The sequence below is a fragment of the Acipenser ruthenus genome, chromosome 2 (genome assembly GCF_902713425.1).
Source record: "Acipenser ruthenus chromosome 2, fAciRut3.2 maternal haplotype, whole genome shotgun sequence".
Classification (NCBI taxonomy): domain Eukaryota; kingdom Metazoa; phylum Chordata; class Actinopteri; order Acipenseriformes; family Acipenseridae; genus Acipenser; species Acipenser ruthenus.
The window spans coordinates 69,912,984-69,932,387 of record NC_081190.1 but is presented as its reverse complement, the minus strand read 5'-3'; the positions used below and the strand labels follow the sequence as shown (position 1 = coordinate 69,932,387).

Here is a 19,404-nt window from a genome sequence, read left to right as displayed (position 1 = left end):
GAACCTGTTGTGTTTAAACATTTAGAATGCTTTTTCATTGACATTCTGAGTGCCAGATCTACAGTCTCAGTGATATCATAAGTGTGGATGGTGTGGAGGTCCCAATGGGGATCTGACTTAGAATTATTTCTTATAGTTGCATATAGTTTTTATAGTTGTATCTCATTTATGCAATACTCAGGTTCAGGGTAGCTTCTATGGTGTGTTATGAAAGATAAGGTCCTCAAGTCTTCAGCTTACTCCTTTTCAAAGGGATAATAAAGTTAAATACAGTATGTACTTTGGTAGTGCTGTGTAAGGCATCATGCTTATAGATTTAGAATAGAACTTTGTTGCTTGAATTACACCCTAAGAGGCAGCTCTCAGCTAAATGATAGCAGCACGTATTTCACTCCAGCTTAAGTTAGACTTACTCATTTTATATTTGGAATGTCTTATCCCATTATAACAAGCTTTCATAATTACAGTACATGAGTAAAAACATAAGAATCTGGATTATTTATCAGAAGGCATCAGTAAAAATAACTGGGCACTATGCAATTCTAACTTGACTTATTTATAATCGTTCCAAATGTCTCTGTGATGCTTGTGAAATAGAAAAAGCAACAAAAGAGAAAGGAAGACACTCCAATGGCACCTGTTACTGTCATATCAATATGAATATATACAGTTTTTACTATAGATAACAATGTAACGTTGCAGTTTTTATTGAGGTAGTACCATTCCATTAACCGTGACGCTGACAACGTTAAAGTTTATTTGCTGCAGCTACTTTCTGTATACCTCGATTTGTTTGGGATAGGCCTCAAGAGCCACAGACTTCAATGTGCAATCCCTTTTCAGTAAACTGCAAATGTATAGCTTTGGCATCTCTGGAGTGTTATATGGTACTTGTGGTTACTAAGCAACCCTTGAAAGCAAAAGCACTTAAAACTTCATCATGTCCAGCTTAACACTTTAGAATTTGAAATATAAGAGTTCCTGTCCTTCTGTTTAATTTTTTTTTTAAATAAATAAATATTCTGTGAATTTGTGCAGGCCAAGTAAATATATTTATAAGCACAGTTGCCACTTTGGTTCATATATCGAAAGGATTTACACAAAGGCTTAAATAATATAAAAAAATTAACCCCTTTTGAAAACCAGCACAGCAATTACCACAACAATAGGTTAGATGGTTAGCAAGTATTCTTAAAAGCTATAAAATCAACAATGGAAAGATCAAGGGATACAAAAAGAGGAGGCAATACTATTTTTATTAAATCTTTTTCTCTTTTTTACCAACAGTTTACTTTTCTGTCACTTATCAGGGGCATTCATTTAGTAAAGTTGACATCTGAGAGAATACAAAGATCGCAGCTGTACTTCATTATGCACTGCTACAGTCAGCATGCTTCTGCACACTTTAAATGACATTACATGTTCTAATGAGCTGTGTAACAGTAGGGCAGGCAGTGGTCATTGCAGGGTAAACAAAGTGGACCAGGAACAAAGCCTGCCTGCTGTTACGAACCTGAGAAAGGACTGCAGGGAGCTGATAAAAGCTGGCAAGTAACAGGTTAAAAAGAAATGTGTTTAGGTTAATTGCTAATTGGTTAATTGGGTAACTGGGTAATTGTATATTCTGGAAATTGCATGCTTTCAGTAGGAAAGATGTGGAATTCAATTTATCAATGATCAGGTGGGAGGATAGAAAAAGTCTGCTAAGACAGATTGGGGGCCATTTTGTTGAAAGGAGTGGGTGACTGGTCATGGTGAGAAAATTAAAACTGAACATATTGATAAGGTTGTAGTAAAAAGTTAAAAGTATAGTAAGGGAAATAGCTATACTTTATTGTGTGGGGCAGTTACCATGTCTAAAACAAACCACATTCATCTTTGTTTTTATAGTGTTTTTCACAATTATTGTTTTCTGTTCTTTTTGCTGGTTAAAGAGAAATAATCATTCCTATGTTGTTGTAAACCAAAAGTGGGGAAAAGAGAAAACAAAAGAAAAAATCACCCAGTTCAGCTGGAACTGTCCAGTCTCTATTCAATAAGATTGTGTCATACCAGCATTTCAGTCTAAACCCATGGTCATCTTGCTGTCCAGCCCCTATGCTCCTGTCACAGGCTGAAAAGTAATATAGGCTGAAAAGACAGAAGTGAGTTTATGTAGCAACATGGTTGCCAGTGAATATTTCTCTAATGGGTCCAATTCAAAATCCAAAACACACACTCAGCAGGGCCAGAAGTTAATTTGAAAACTCTGCTGACGGGATAATCCACATGCACTTAGTGCTTCAGTTTGGCCTCTTTTAGTATCCAAATAAAAGTTTATCATTGTAAAAGCAAAGTGTAATAAAGCATAGTGAAAGCATGGTAGAGCATAAGTATGCATTGTAAATCCCAGAGGAGGTATAGTAAAGCATAATAAAAAACATGTCAAACCATTGTATAAGTATGGTAAATGCATTGTATAACCATGGGAAAACTGCTAACTTACTGTAAAAATGTACTGTGGTGTGATGTGTAGTAAAAAAAAGGTCCATTCTACTTCTGTTAAACAAACTACCCCAATGGCCTAGGCCTAGTTCCACCAACAAGTTTCACTGCCTAAACCAATCCACCTGATGCACATTTTGTATTCTGAATTTCCTGAAGTGCACCTGATCGCTACAAAAATGGCATGTAAACAAACAGCGAAAAGCACCGCTGTTTCTCTTGCTACAAAAAGCTGGAAATTGTTCGAGCTCCTGAAAAAAGCCTGAATCAGACATCAGAATAAGAAAGTTGTCAAGCAGTTTGGAGTTTCCCATTTTGGTGAGTTGCTTCACCATTCTGTCAAATAATTGTGTGCGTGTCTTGAATATTGCTCCTGTACATGTATTCGTAATTAATCTAGAGCTGCTGCTGTATTTTTTAACATGTGTAGGGGTGCTGTGTTAATTTAGTTTGACAGTTAGTTTATTAACCACCCAGCTGCTTATCCCACGATTTCCACGTGGCATGGAAACGTGTCCAAATTTGTCGCTCCCGTGAGAACAGCGTGCAGGCGTTTCTCTGCAAAGATTCGACATGCTACACTAAATCAATAAGCAGAACATATACTGCTATAGTCTGCAGTTTTGTTTTTCATTGGCAGATGACAGCAGTCCCTAAGAAATGTGCTTCACAGACCGGCCCATCCTTAGATAAGCACACCTGGGGAAAAAAAATGGACGCTTGCTACAGAGAATGAGATGAGGGTATTTTTTTCTTTGTTGGTGTTGTAAGGGAACCTTCTCAGGATAGGTACTGGTCAAAACAACCAATTTATTCTGAAGTAACCTACACTTATAATATAACAGTGATATACTCCAGTATCACTGTTATATATAACAGTGATACACTCCCGTACCTGAAAGTGTGGAAGACACAGTATATGACGTGAAAAAAAGCCAATTTTTGACATGGAAATTGCCTAAATAAATGGGCAGCTAGGTGGTTAACGTTAGTTTGTCTGTTACTTTATTATTATAGTTTATTAACATGCACTTACTTGCCTATTGCTTTTCTCTTTTTTATTCAGTTCATTTCATATGCTGATGCACGTGTGTCATGACAAGTGATACATATTTATTGATTGATTCATATTGTGTCAAATTATCTGTGTCCCACAGATGTTTATCACTATCCAACACCTATAGGTTTTTAAACAGCAAAACATACCAGCTACATTTACTATTCTAAAACAGTTACTATGAAACACTTCTCAGTACATTAGTCCTCCGTCTTAGAGAACACTTTGGCTAAGTGAACATTTAGTTTGCTTCCCGAGATGTGTTCTGGCGCCCAGCTTGCCACAGGGGTAGCGCTTGGCCAATTGTGTGCCGCCCTCTGGGAACTCCCGGCCACAATCGGCAGTGGCATAGCCTGGATTCAGACTGGCAATCTCCAAGCTACAGGACGCATCCTGCACTCCATGCAGAGTGCCTTCACTGGATGCACCACTCTGGAGCCCCCAAAAAAAAAAAATGTTCATAAATGTTTGGCCAATCAAGATGTTTCACCTATTTAAATGGGCAAACCAAATCAAAACAATACAGTGCCTCTGCTAGTACCTAGGCTATTTTAACATGTTTATTATGTTTGGCTAGTCTTACTATATACAGTACTTAGGATTTGATACTAGATCATAACAATGTAAACCAAATGTTTGCTACCCTAGTGTTACACAAATGCCACTGTCTGTTACACATTCCAGGAATGGCCAGCACTGTTGCTGGTTTTCAGCTGGTCGTGCTGTTTAAAGAGAATGTAATTCCAGTACAAAAAACAAAGAAATGTCTTAAATCTCTTATACTTTTAAATTCTACTCCCAATTGATTGTTATCTACACTCTTAAATAGGTCTGTGTGCTGGATTTTATAGACACTTGGGGTAACCAGCGAGAAACTAATAAAAGTTTGTTTGCACAAAGCTGGCTATTTGCCCTGTATTTTTTTTTTTTAAACATTCGATCAACACTCCTTCAAAAGTTTAACTTTTAACAGCAATTAAAACATTTCAATGACGCCACCCTTTGATATTTTAATTGATAACATTTTACTGAGAACAGTGCATTCATCTGAAAACTGGATTTAGCAAAGAATACTGTGTACTTGTTAGAAAACTGACAAATCCAGAGTACTCAATTGTTTGTTTTCCTTTGAAAGTCAATCACTGTAAAAACAAACATAGTATTCATGTCTTTAGAACATTTTGTACAAACCAAGAGTATTTGAATTCAATAGATTCAGCATTTTGAATGCATTGTGTGATTGTTCACAAGTGGTTTGGTGGGCTCAACTTTACTCTCATGAAGACCCAGAGAGAGTGGTCCCTTCAGGGCAGCCCTTATAAACATTTCTCATAGTAAAAGCATAGTGAAAGCAAGGTAAAGCATAGGTAAGCATTGTAAAGCCCAGAGGGGTATGGTAAAGCATATTAAAAAACATGGCAAACCATGTAACCCGTGGTAAATGCGTAGTATAACCATGGGGAAAACTGCAAAATTACTGTGCACATTTACTGTAGTAAACTTTTATAAGGGAGGCTTGAAACATACCATTCTGAGGACCAGTCTTTGGGGCTGTGTGTTTGTACATTACAGTTTGGGGCTGTGTGTTTGTGTGTTGGTACAGTACAGTTTGGGGCTGTGTGTTTGTACATTACAGTTTGGTACTGTGTATTTGTGTGTTTGTACATTACAGTTTGGGGCTGTGTGTTTGTGTGTTGGTACAGTACAGTTTGGGGCTGTGTGTTTGTGTGTTGGTACAGTACAGTTTGGGGCTGTGTGTTTGTGTGTTGGTACAGTACAGTTTGGGGCTGTGTGTTTGTGTGTTGGTACAGTACAGTTTGGGGCTGTGTGTTTGTGTGTTGGTACAGTACAGTTTGGGGCTGTGTGTTTGTGTGTTGGTACAGTACAGTTTGGGGCTGTGTGTTTGTGTGTTGGTACAGTACAGTTTGGGGCTGTGTGTTTGTGTGTTGGTACAGTACAGTTTGGGGCTGTGTGTTTGTGTGTTGGTACAGTACAGTTTGGGGCTGTGTGTTTTTGTGTTGGTACAGTACAGTTTGGGGCTGTGTGTTTGTGTGTTGGTACAGTACAGTTTGGGGCTGTGTGTTTGTGTGTTGGTACAGTACAGTTTGGGGCTGTGTGTTTGTGTGTTGGTACATTACAGTTTGGGGCTGTGTGTTGGTACAGCACAGGTTTCATTTACAGTTGTAGCAAATCCGTTGGCAGAGTGGTGTGTGGCTAGCATATGCAGTCTGGGGGCCTTGCTGTCCATAGAGTATTTACAACCACTTCACAGCTACACCTGGGCCTCTGTAGTGGAACTTGAATAAGGCTTTGATCTGCCAAACATCACCTGAAACAATTTTGATTCCAACACAAAAGCCAACTGCTGGCGAACTGATTTGGCTACGGACCACGACAGCCCTATTAACCTTATCATTCCTTCAACTGTCAACTTTAACACTGTGCTATTTGACATCTCAAAGGGTATTTTTTAAAGCTTTTAATTTTGTTCTGAAAAAAAAAACCCACATCAACAATGTAAGCTTCATTTCATTTTTCTACTTTTCTAAATTTCAAGGAATGTTTTTATGCTTCAAGCAGGTAACTGTTATTTAGCTAACTGGCATTAAAATGGGAGGAAACAGTGATTTATTAGTTTGGTTTCATAATACGTAGTATCAAGCAGTTCTAAAGCACTGTGTGCATCAACACAACCTGAGAGATGTAAACCTGTGAAACCTGGGCTTACAGCCACTGTATGTATGGCAAAAAATGTCACTGTGCATGCTAGTCATTTTCTCCTATGTGTGGGTTTTCCAAAGCAATTAAATCATTTATTAATTTTCCAGTAGTATAAAACATACAAGGCAGTAATTGGTAACAATTAATTTTTGTGAGGAAAAACAACCAAACCAACTCAGTCATAAAATAAATGTCCAAAAACTCTGCACCTAAATATATCTAAACACTGTCAAAATAAGGAAGAATTTACATTTTTTGTGCTTATAATAAAGATAAGAGATACCATAAAAAAGACTGGGGCTTGGCATGCTGCATGGTAAAAGATTACTATTATATCCGGTTTCTTACATATGTGATAAGCTTGTTGCTCAATTACAGGCTTGGGACCAGTGTGGGGTTTGTAACTGGAGCCAGTTTTGTGGGAACGCAACACGTTTCTCTAGTGACCCTCTAGAGGGCATTAACAGTCACATAAAATGTGTTTGGAGTATTTCTATTACACCCTGAGGGGCTGGTTTCGTTTTAAGATTGATTTTCACTATTAGGAGACATGTCTGAGAAGGTTTGGCAGACCATAAACTACAGGGGAATGGTCCATACCTAATATTCAAGCACTTTTTCTATAATGGGAACCATTCTGCGATAAATTGTGGGAGAAAACAAAAAACACTATTGTATTCACTTTTTAGTTTTGTACTGAATGGGAGAGTATTTCTTTATGTAATCTGTAGAGGATGTGTTTATTTTACTTATATAAAAGCATACATCCATAAAGAGCAACTTTATAATCTTATCAGTAAGAGGGCAAGACATGCCCACCCACAGGTACCATGCCTGTGCAATAACTCTCAGCTCCAGCAGTTGGAACCAAAGTTCTAATTGCACACATGGGGTGTAAAAGCACATTTTTGGAGTAATAAAAAAAAAACTTGTTAATGCATTAAACTCTCAAGAAACAACTGGCTGGAAGGAGCTGTTCGATTATTACTGAGTGTTGTTTTATGCTATACTGTTAAACATGATTTTCTTTCTCTCTGCAAACTTGCCTTCGCACTTCGTTTAAAAAAGGGCCTGTAGTATTTTCGTTGGGTACAATGCATTACAATATTTAAACATCATTTAACGAAAAAACATAATTTTGGTCCCCTTAAATATAATGATATATATGACGATTAACAAGAATTCTCAAAATTAACACATTTATATGTACATCAAAAACCATTTGCGTAAATGACTAATCATAACATAATACATTTGTAATTGTCAAGTACAAATTAAGTCTGCATGTGCCATTATTTAGTCGTACAGTAGTATCTGCTATCATTAATATAAAGAATACAACAATGTGTGCATGCTGTAAGCAATTATCACTTAATTAAACTACTGTATTTGTAAGACATAATGACCTATAATTGGCAAGTAATTTGTTGTGTCAGGTTGTGATTAATGACATTTCTTCATTCAGAAGAGATAAAAGATACTAAGGGTTGTGAGTTACTTGCTGCTGAGGCATCGTCGTAATGAGTATGATGCTCCACCCCCACAGGTCCTCGAACAGTCACTCCAGGGGCCCCAGGCATCCCAAAGGGAGTCCCTGTCCTCCTCCGAGCGGGCAGTCCGTGAGCTCTGCAAAAAAAAAAAAAAAAACACATTATACAAATTATAAAGCAAACTGAGAGTTCAAGGTCCTATGGGCACAAAAGTCAGAATCTAAGAAAGGTCAAAGGCTTGCTTTGTACAACAAGGTAGCAATTCAACATTAAGGCACTGACTAACAGAAACGTACAGTAAATTATGTAGTTACTGAGACGTCAGGGGGCCAGAGCCAGTGATCTGTACGGCCGGACTCAAGGGGCGCAGTGGGCCCCTGGACCTGAGTTTCCTGATTTTTGGACACCCATGTCATAATTCAGTGAAGTGAAAAGCAGCTTTATGTTCTGGTAAAATCTACCAACATTCATATGACCGAGAAGGGGAATAAAGATTTTGTTGGATTATGACCTCAGAATAACCCCATCCCAAATGACTTTAATACTAGATTCATAAATCTCTCTAATTATTTTAGCTGAAGTTAGAAGGTTCTCGGGAATCCACATTACCACTATACTACTGTATACACAGTATAAAACTTCATATTTAATCAATCATAAAAATGCATGTATACCGTGGAATAAAAACAAAAAAAAAAGACCATACAAAGGTTGATCAAATATTGTTTTCAATATAACATTTTGTATCAGAACTAGGTCACCATTACCAACACTATATTCACATTATTCACAAAGAGAACAAACATAAAATACAGTTGTGTTTCAAATTTGAAGCCAATATTGGAAAGGTCTCTACAAAGCCAAAAGTCTTAACAACTGGAAGTCTGTTTTTATTGGGCAATACCCCTATTCAGACTTGATGCCAATTGTTTAAAGTGAAGGGTCTTAATCATACAAACGCCAAAAAGCCACATGAAGCTGTACTAGGCCAAAGAGTCAAAAGCATTGCTGGAAGTGTGTATATAACCCTGAAAAAAAGATCACTGGTCTTGTAACCATAGACAGCCAATCACTAAATATATGTTTTCTTACAACATTTAAATTAAATGTTTGGAAACTATGAGAAACCTCACCAGAAATAGAAGTTAACACTGTTTCAAGCTATGGCAATTCAAGTATTTTCAGAGTTCAAGGATGTCAGTCCAAGAATGTTAACCACAACTTTGCAATCTACAAGTGTCTCTGACGCATGGATTCTGTTTACTTAAAAGCAAGTAGCTTCAAAAGTCATTTTGATAGCTATGTTATACATTTCCTTAACATTTTTACAATGCTTGCAATTATTCTGAGTGGCTCTGGATTCCGTTATTCCAAAATTGAATTGTTATTTTTCTTCATGTCTGTATTCACTTGGCTTTGAGCTTGCTTGGAATGGGTCTTAAGAATCTGCTCTACCTTCTATTCATATGAAGAACTCAATATTGGAGCAACAGGATCAATGATCTCTAATAATTACTGTAAACATAACTGAAATGGAAATGTAAAACAAAATGAATTAAAATGACCTTGGTTCCTAGTCTTTAAAACAGCTTCAGCTAAGCAAGACTTTATCAGGGCCTGGCATTCAAAAAGAAAACCGTGACTGCAGTAGAGGAGTTTAATCTTGGTCAGAATGTCAAAAAGCAGGTTAGAAGCTGCAGAGATAATAACTTTCTTCCCAGACTAATGATAATTCAAGTAAAATGCTGGATCTTCTGATCTGTAAATGAGGGACAGCTTCTATCATAATAGTAGTTTTTAGGGCAAACTCACCACTAGGAGTCCTTTGTCAGTGTTTGTTTGATAACTCCCAGGACCAGCCTATACATTTAATCAGTGTACCGGAGAAATACAATAATCCAAGCTAACAAAACAAATATGCCAGTGTAGAAGGGTGAGGAATTCACAGACACAGGAGACAGAAAGTTAGTGTTGTAAACACCACTCGGGTGCACTATTTATTTTTTACCGGCAGTCCCCCATACCAGTAATGGTAACAGAGAATGACTACATAGACTCGCAGCTGCCTAAATAAATAATAATCAAAAACAGATGGTACAAAGAAAAAGAGAAAATAAAACACTTTTAATAAAACTATGAAATAAAGTTGCTGCACCTTGCAGCGTTTCCCCAACCATCACTACCGGCACGGCCCGGGTCTCCGTCTTATACTCCACTGTTCCCTAAGCCTGCTTTTATACACTTTTGGGGGCTGCCCAAGGTTCCCCGCTACTAATATTTTTATATTCTTTTCTTTGGTTTTTCTCTTGTTTTCTTGCTCCAGTCGTTCAGGGTCTTAGAGCACAGCTTCTGCTAGCTCGTTGTTGTCCTATAGGGGCAGACCTGAAGGAACAACAGAGCGTTATTTTATAGGCCCAACAATCCCCCAAGGCCTGCCTCCCATCCATTCAGAGAGAGGGAGAGACCACACACCTTCTCCCAACTTCTCCGTGTCATTGCCATGACTGACAGCTGGATCTTACAGGGCTGCTGCCCTCTTCCTGTAGAGCCATGCATACGCCAGACAGTCAGCACAGACCTCTCCCTGTTACAGTCAGTGAAATTCATCCCATGAAGATTCAAATTTAGATCTATCAGTAACATTAAAAAGTAGATCACCATAACCTATATCCACTGTATGCACATGGAGAAATATATGATTGGCACACTAACATACAGTATATCTTCGTGTTGGAAAACATGGAAAACAAAGAATTAACGCAATATAAAATGCAAGCATTTACAGTTTTGCACACTGTTGGTTTTGCAGAAAAAGTGGCAGAGACAGTACAAGATGCTGATAAGTGCATGACTGCATCAAGTAGTGCTATTTGGCAGACATCAGCCAAACCCACAGGTCTGTGCATAGAACAACAGCGGCAGTTAGCAGCTGAAGAAACTAGAATCACCCAGTACTGGAGGGATTGATACGCCCAAGATAATATAGTTTATGCATAGTGTGAAAACAAAAAGAACAAAAGAACTAGCATAGTTTAGGTATCGTGTGAGAGCACAAAAGAACAAGTACAAAACATAAACACAATCAAGCCAGAATCAGTTTACATTCTGCAATAGCAACCTTTAGATCACTTTAGCCCACGACATGTCATTGTCTCTGCACATGGGACCCCTCCACAGGGTGTTGCCCCGTGGTGACTGGACCTACAAAGGAAAGCAGTAGGGGAAAAACCTGTGCAAATGGGTATTAAAGAGCTTCTTTATGTATGCATTTTTTAATCTGCTTGCTCTGTAATGGGAAAACGATTTCCTGCATATAGTGAATAAACCAAACTAATATCTGAAGAAAAGGACTCATCAAGAAACAACTGCTTACTACTTCAAGATCATCTTCACTTCATAATCAATTACCCCCATAATCTGATACACTCAGTAGATCTTAAAAGTCATGGTGAAGTTTCATCACATTTTAATAATTGCTTCTCTAAATAAATGTAAAAACAATTAGTGTGGCACATGTACGGAGAGACAGGCAGACAAATAGGTCCTTTTCAAGTTAAAGCAGTTCAGTGATAGCAAGTTATGCTATCACAAAAATCGCCACTACTGCAAGAAGGCTCTCATGAATCCACATTGATTACAACTATACTACCGTACACACAATATAAAACTTCACATTTACAAATAATACAAACGCATGTATAGCGTGGAATAACATTGCGTAAAAACAATGTCCATACAAAGTTAATAAAATATTGTTTTCAATATAACAGCCAATCTGATGTCAGAACTGGGTCACCATTGCCTACATTCAATTTATTCAGAAAGAGAAAAAACATCAAATAAAGCCTTTATAAAGCCAAAAAGTCTTATAACTAGATGTGAATTTTTATTAGGCAATACCCCTATTCGGACTTAATGTCAATTGTTTAAAAGCAAAAAAGCCACATGACTGTAATATGGAAACCACATTAGGCCAGAGTCAAAAGCATTGCCGGAAGTGTGTATATACTTTAACCCTGAAAAGTCTTTCAAATCAAGTTTTCTGAGATACGAGGGTTGAAACTGATTGTGGCGGACTGTTGGCAAATGGTTAATTTTTATTGGACAATACCAAATAAACAAGCTTGTCAGAGACAGCCAAACTATAGCATATGTTTGCATAATTTACTGTAAATATCTGCTACAACATTATGGACAGGACTTATGACTGGTAGAAAGCGAGCAGGAATCTCTCATGAATTTGTCCTTCCAGACTGATGCTGCTAACGATGATGGTGGTTATTATCGTTGGGCATGATGCTTAAAACAGCAGTAGTTATACTTGTCACTTCAAGGAGCAGTGAAATACTACCTCCAAATGAGGTATTTAAGGAGACGAAAGAAGATGAAAAAAGTCACAGATGCTGAGCCAAATAATGAAAATGCCAGAGCACTATAATTTATGACTGGATACCATTTAGAAACACACTAAATTGGAGCAGGATGTGAAGGATAGTTTCAGTAGCTGTAGACACAACCAGTGGCTCTTTTCAAAGAAGTAAAGCGCCTATTGAAGTTAGAAATGAATAACCTTAAGGCTCCTAATTTTGCAGTATTATTAGGTGCCACTCTCCATTCATTTTAGAGCTTTTGAAAAAAAAAAACACCACGTCTTGTTTTTTAAACTCATAGCACTGCCCCTGTAAATCGTACAGTACGCTCAAGTGTACCAGCACCTCAGGCTTGCACTGCTGCGAGCTGGACAGCTTTCAAGAATCACAACGGTTTTGTCCTCAGCTGGCCACTTCCTAGCTTTACTGCTTGATAATTACCTAGAATATGGGCCTTGGTCATGGCTCATTATCTGCCTCGCTGGTTATCACTTCAGAAGTGAGACAGAGAAAGAGTCTGTGGTTCAGCACCACTTTACCCACACCCACATTGACGCAGCCAAAGCAATCAGGCTTCCTTCTGGCCCAATCATTCAGCACACTCCTTTAGGGCTTGACATTTCACACTACCTGAACTACTTTGGTGGGTTTGGGTTAACTGATTAGCATTACAAGTCCCATATTTCAGTTTATATCATTTAGGTTTACACACTTTATTTTAACTTTGACTTTAGTGAAGTTCAATTATCCTTTCACTGGTAGCTGGTATTAGGACCCCAACTAAAGTGTGCAGTACAGAAAACCTGATGTACATGAATCTAAAATAAAATACTGTACATGATAATGAGGGCTTGTGAGAAATGTTGTAAAGCCTTGGTTATTACCCCCACAACTAACATTTGGTTGTTTATTTTCTCAATTCACCAAATCATTGCTCTCTTATTCCACAAACACCCCTCTAAACAAGGATTGTAAGTCACAGTGAAAGGAACTTGCAGTAAAACTCACAAGTTGGACAGTGCAGTTTCTGGTTTGAACACCACAAGTTTTCTTACGAAATGACTGTTCTAAGAAGTGTTGACTGGTCATTGTATCATTGTCAACTGCACAGCTCTAAAAACACCTACAGTACATAGACATTCAAAATAAATAAAGCATTTATATTAGGCACCTTGGGCTTTCATTGTTCTAGCTCATCTGACTGACACCATATTAAATACAACAGACAAGTGCACCTAAATTTGAGAACCTACAGTTTAACATCAAAGCTCAGTTGGCATAAAGGAAACCTCTTTACATATTACATACAAAGGTTCCCCAATAGTGTGCAAGAATCACTGTCCAACTGGGACAACTACCCATTTCTAAAGCTAAATCTCTCTCTGTCGAGTTATTGATGCCTACAAATTTACCAAAAGCTTTAAGCAATTGTTTCCCCCTCTTCACTTCAGGGATAGAAATGACTGGAGTGCAGATTTCTACTTCTTTAGAAATCTGCACGCCATAAAAAATACAGAAAAAAAGCAACAGGATTCTCTACGAGGGATTCAAATGGGGGCTGCGATTAAGCAAACAAAGCTCCAAAACTGGAATAATTGTACATGCCAGCTGACATTACGGGTGTCCTTGCGGGAGAAGAAAAAGATTGCCAACCCAGAGAAAATAAAAAAGGGCTAGATCTAGCTCCCCAAACTAATTGCACTGTGACTGTGGTCTCAGGGCAAGGAGGCAGAATGCCAAACCGTTTGAGGGGGCCTTTCTATTGTATCCAAGTGCTTAGTACATATAAATTAGGGAAGCAAGGCTATTGTGGGGGGCTCTAGAAATACTATAGTCACCATAAGAGGGGAGTGAAGCTTCAAAAGAAACCCAACAAGTGCATTAAGGCACCTGCCTTTTTAGTATTTGTTGAAGCCTCCCAAAGCGGGACTAGGAACAATCACAAAAGAACAAGAAATGTATCTGAACTCCGCAGGATCTTTCCAATCTTGCTGAACCAGTCGGAATCCTAATTTAACAAAAAAAAAAAACAGAGTCATGCATGAGAAAATGATTGACTACAATAAATCAATAGAAACAGGACTTCAAATAACTGGTCCTAATAAGGGCCTGGTTTTATTTAACATGAAGACCACACAAAATAGGAAAAGGCTCAATTAAAAGAAGGCTTTGCATGCAAAACCATTGTCTCAAAATCAATGGGCGATGCTTTATCGGAAAAACAAATTAATGCTGTGCCTTTTGTCGCTCACAATGCATCTTTGGTACTATGATGACAAATTCATTAAAAGCTTATTGTAGAGTGCAATAGTTTTTCCTTAATAAAATAGATGTAGGAAAAACTGCTACCACTATACTGAATTTTGTTTGCTAAAATGCCTACAAACCAACCACATACTTAAATCTGTATAAACAATTTATCTATGGTAAAAAATAGTCTTTATATGTATTTTTTTACATCTGAATTTCGTGGATCTGTATACAGGGCAGGCGTAACCATATAGGCAGAGAGATACTGTACAAATAAAGTACAATGAAAATACGATGTGTTTGAAATAACCTGCGTATCCTGTATCAATTGTTATTTATAACTCTAAGCTCATGCATGGTGGTAGAATCCATTTATCATAAATATTGTCATTGTAGAGCTGACAGTAGATGTCACTATCGTTTATAACCAGAGTGATGATTTTATATAGTTGTATATAGTTTTGTGACGATGTAAAAAAAAAAAACGAACAAAAAAAAACATAATCTATTATACAATAATTTGTGCATATATATATATATATACTGAGCATCAAAAGAAACTTATCACTTATATTTCAGCGTCAAAAGAAACTTATCACTTACATTTGAGCATCAAAAGAAACTTATCGCTTACATTTGAGCATCAAAAGAAACTTATCACTTATATTTGGATAAAATTCACTAGATGTGATCGAAAAATGACAGGTGCCGTGACTTTTTATTGTGCTGATTAACAATTGACATCACGAAGATGCTGCAAAATGATCGGTCGATCTTGGGCAGGTGGTGTGACTCTTGGTCTCCCAGTTCGTGGCCTGTCATTGACAGTCTGGTTATACCCTCTCGCCAGGTTTGAAATTGCTGGCTGTGACTCGAGCACCCAAGACGGCGAACCACAGCACGCTGCCTAGTCCAGCCTCCAACATGCCGATTGCACGAAGGCGTTGCTATTTTGACAGACGTGGCATATTGTTTTTTTCTGTGATTTTCTTTATTGCTTTTATTCTAGCTTGCAATTCAACAGCTGAAATCACTCCATATCCAGTGTCCAATCAACTGTCTCACTAATTCGGTGATTAAGTGCATATGCTTCAGTCACAGTCACTCAGGCGTGTCATGGTCAAGGATGAATGATCGAGTGATTAAAAAGAAACCAAAAACATTTCGCCAATGTTTATCATTTATATAGCTTTTTTTTTTTTTTTTTTTTTTTTTTAAAGTGTTATAATAGTGATACGTTTCTGTTGATGCTCGGTATATATACATATATCTACACACACACACACACACACACAGCTGTCTGTCTGTCCACCAACACGCAAGCGAACCACATGTGTGAGTCTAAAAGTCACGTGAGAGTGAGGAGATGTGCGAGAGAAGTACTGGGTTTGAAAGTGAAATTTGTTGGACTGATCAAAAGAGAACCATTAGATGCAACCTCAGCTATTCCTGTGGAATTCTACGATGTCACCATTCAAAATAATAAACAATTGGAAGCGGCAAAATCAAACAGCAAGTACAAATTTAAAAAATAGACTCAAAGGACATTATGTAGGCTATAACGTTCTGAAACATCGGTTCACATTCAAGTTTTCTGTGCCGTTGAAAACCAAAAAATCTCTGAATAAATGTGGCTCAAAACATGACCAAGGTAAGAAAAATGGCAAATCTTATCTACCAGTATCGATTTATCTTCTGTATCACTATCAGCCCTGTCTGTATATGCTGACGTTCTGGAGAAATGCGCAGCATGGATACTTCTGAACAGATAAAGGCACCTTGGTCCATGCATCCACGTTATAGAAAACTGAACATGCTGACATGCAGAAAACCGAAGCTATTTCTGATTAAATGTATACATGGTATAATTGTATAGCTGGAATTCAAATGCATGAGTCCCATTAAAATCAATTTAGAACAAATGTTATTGTATAACAAAGTGAATTGCTTCAAAGAGCCTGTTTGAGAAGTAAACAGTTAATAACCTGACAATGAACCACAGTACAGTTACATTTGACAAATGGGGTTTGCTTCTTCTTAAGTACAGTTCAGCTTCACAAAACAAAACCCTGCAAACTTTGTAAAAATACCCATTCTTCTTTTTCGTTTTATCTCAAAACACATCAATAAGAAATAACACATGTGTGGTATATCTTTCACCAAGTAGGGGAAGAGTGTTGCAGGGTGTACTTGTTTACAGTCTTGTGGACTATTTAGATATTAGGCATATTTCTGAGAGCTCAAGAGGTCATGGGTACTTTAAACCTCTTGAGTTTTAAAAAAAAAAGTCACCAGGATGTGGGGTTGAAACATAAAATGATATACCAAGCAAATCTAAACAAGAACAAGAATACATGAGTTAACTGTGGTGTTTCATATCCATATCAAGTTTCTCTTTCATTTTAATTTTTTTAAATGTGATGGATTTTAATCTCCTTCTCCAACCAACAATGTATCACACCCCTATTCTTCAAATATCTGGTCAAAGGGAATTTTGGATTCATCCCAGCCTTAAAAGGGGACACTAACCTACCAAGGAAATGACTACACAATAAATGCATACCACGCAGTATAATATGGGATCTGAAGAATTCCAAACTTCTGGTTGTACTTTTTAGCAACAGCCAACTGTGACCCTGTGATTCTTATGGGGTCACTTTTGCACTAATATAATATGGGGTCTTTGGACACCACAAGCCCACACAAAAAGCATTTAAATTTAAATTATACATTACCCACAGCCAAACATTGAGGATATCCTACACAGATGCAACAAGACAAGAAAAAAAACTACAAGTCATCATGTTCTCAGAATTGCTTGCCAACATGCCGAGATCAGCCAAAATCTTCATCCATAAAACTGTTTTGAAATGTGGCCACAACAAACTCAATATACATTTTCCAAAATTACATGTGTTGCCCCAGACACTATAGTGATAGTGATTTATATCCAGAGGGTCAAAAGTTTTTTTTAATTCATTTTTAGTTGATAGATGAATTTGGCATTTATTTTAATAATGGTATATATTCTCACTTTTTTATCACACTTCTCTGAAACTGAGAAATATTCCTGACATTCTGTCATGTTAATTGAAATTATAAACGTCATGGAACAAAAGCAGATTTTCGATTGGTTGCAAGGAGGTCATTAACTAGCTGGAATGGTCTAGTTTCAGCTTCAAATAAGAAACAAAGCTCCTGTTTTAAACAAAAAAGTATTGTATTCCAGGAAAGTGATTTCTTAATTTAAAAATAAAATAGATTGTTGTTTCTTGTTTACAGTCAGCCTGATTTTTCTTCTTTAAGGAGTAGCAACGACAACAGCGCCGTCTGTCTTCATTCTGGATCTAATTTATTTTCATGTTCAATCTTACTTTAATCAAGTTTGTTTTTCACTCTTTGCAAATGAAAAGAAACTGGCGGACACTTTGCTCTGAAGAATCTATGCATGAATACATTTCAAGTAATGCTGGTTTAAATATTACACCTATTCGTGCCAGCACTAATAGTGCATCCTATTTTAAAATATATTTTAAACATTATGATGTACCTGCATCTATTTTATTGTAAAAAATTGTAATAAAAGTTAATGTCAGTTAAAAAAAGAAAATGTATACATGTGTAAGCTTGATTTAAGGCTATCCTTCTTTTGGATGTATAGATTCTAAACATAATCTTTTCCAGCAGTCACCCTTCATGGAATTTATCAGCGATACCAATTAATTAAATTCACGAAACATGTATAAATGCGTTCAAAGTTATAATCCAATAGCCTACACTACAAGCACGTTCTTCAGCATCAGGACATCTGCTCCATCAGTCAGGAGAAATTGCTTGATTGCCTCTCACTCACACCATACAAAACAGAATTTTTTGCAAACTATAGAGGGTAGAACTCATGGTAATACAACACCTATGTAGGCCACTGAACATTCAGGAAAAAATATATAAATAAAATAAACTGGAAGAACATATGTACTTTTATTACCATAGGACTATCAAGAAACAAAACTCAACTAGCAGAACATCAAATGAATTACCTGAAGTTAACTATATGTTGTAACCTACTATAAAAACAGTTGTTATTTCATTAATATAAATGATGAGCTCAGTTTTTTTCCTAATAATAATGGTAATAACAAAAAATGTGCCTTTAAAACTTTAAAAGTGAAAATAGGCACTATCCCCTTTTGATACTATGCATAAAAGACATTTACACAACTCAAAGCAATGCACAGTACTTGCATACTAAAACCACCAGTCAGTAAATCATGCAAAAAAAAAAATACACACAGCATGAATGACATTCATTGTTATTATTACAGTACTATAGTGTATTATTATTACTACAATGTTAAACATTTTTATATTGCTATACAATATATACTGATGTTAAAGGATTTTTTAAAGTATTTAAATTTGATTTACCAGTGCTAATAATCCTAGCAAAAACAATACAGTGCCAGAGGCTGGCCAGTGGCAGAAGTAGTCCATCCTGAGAGTAGAGGTCCTTTTGCCTGGAGAAAGTAAATCGCTTGAACCTCAACCAAATACCAGCTCTTGTATACTGCCCTTCCTACTGCAGTCACATCCAGTTCTGTGCTCATAACATAGTCTCCTATCATTTTCATTAAATTCTGCTCAGGTTTCTGAGGGTGGGGGCAGCAGAATGGAATCTCAGGGTGCACTATGCTGGCCAATCAGGCCCCTTCTTACCAGACATGCAAAAAAAAAAAAAAATACAAAAGAACAGGCGGGCGGTTGTGGGCTTTGACAACTGCTACAGCAGTACTGTGCAGTACCTGCCTGATCACTGATTACTGCTTAGAATCCACTGCAGAACTCCTTTCTGAATTGGTGCAATTACTTAGAAAGCTTAATTGTGTATAATACGTGTTGTTTAATACTCAAAAGTTATAATATAGACTAGTTAGGTTAGGTTATAGACAGGTTGGGTTACAGTTGAGTGTAGAATGAGAACAGTTTAATCGATTTTGCATTGTATATTTTTCAGTTTGAGGGTCTAAGTTTG

At 37.1% G+C, this 19,404-nt stretch overlaps 1 protein-coding gene across 2 annotated transcripts in view; it reads right to left on the bottom strand.

Annotated features, from left to right (window-relative positions):
- The window catches only part of LOC117409129 (ADAMTS-like protein 1), a 235,444-nt gene that overhangs the window by 78,068 nt on the left and 137,972 nt on the right, over window positions 1-19,404 (bottom strand). The window contains exons 1-2 of one of the 2 annotated variants that reach the window (XM_034014768.3): window positions 18,801-19,008; window positions 7,761-7,888 (exon numbers count right to left, since the gene is read on the bottom strand). In XM_034014768.3, coding sequence (XP_033870659.3) covers window positions 7,761-7,888; window positions 18,801-18,866 — 194 coding nt within the window. In that variant the 5' untranslated portion in view covers window positions 18,867-19,008. Of the gene's footprint in view, window positions 1-7,760; window positions 7,889-18,800; window positions 19,009-19,404 lie in introns of those variants that run through there. The other variant, XM_058999955.1, reaches the window with a different exon arrangement.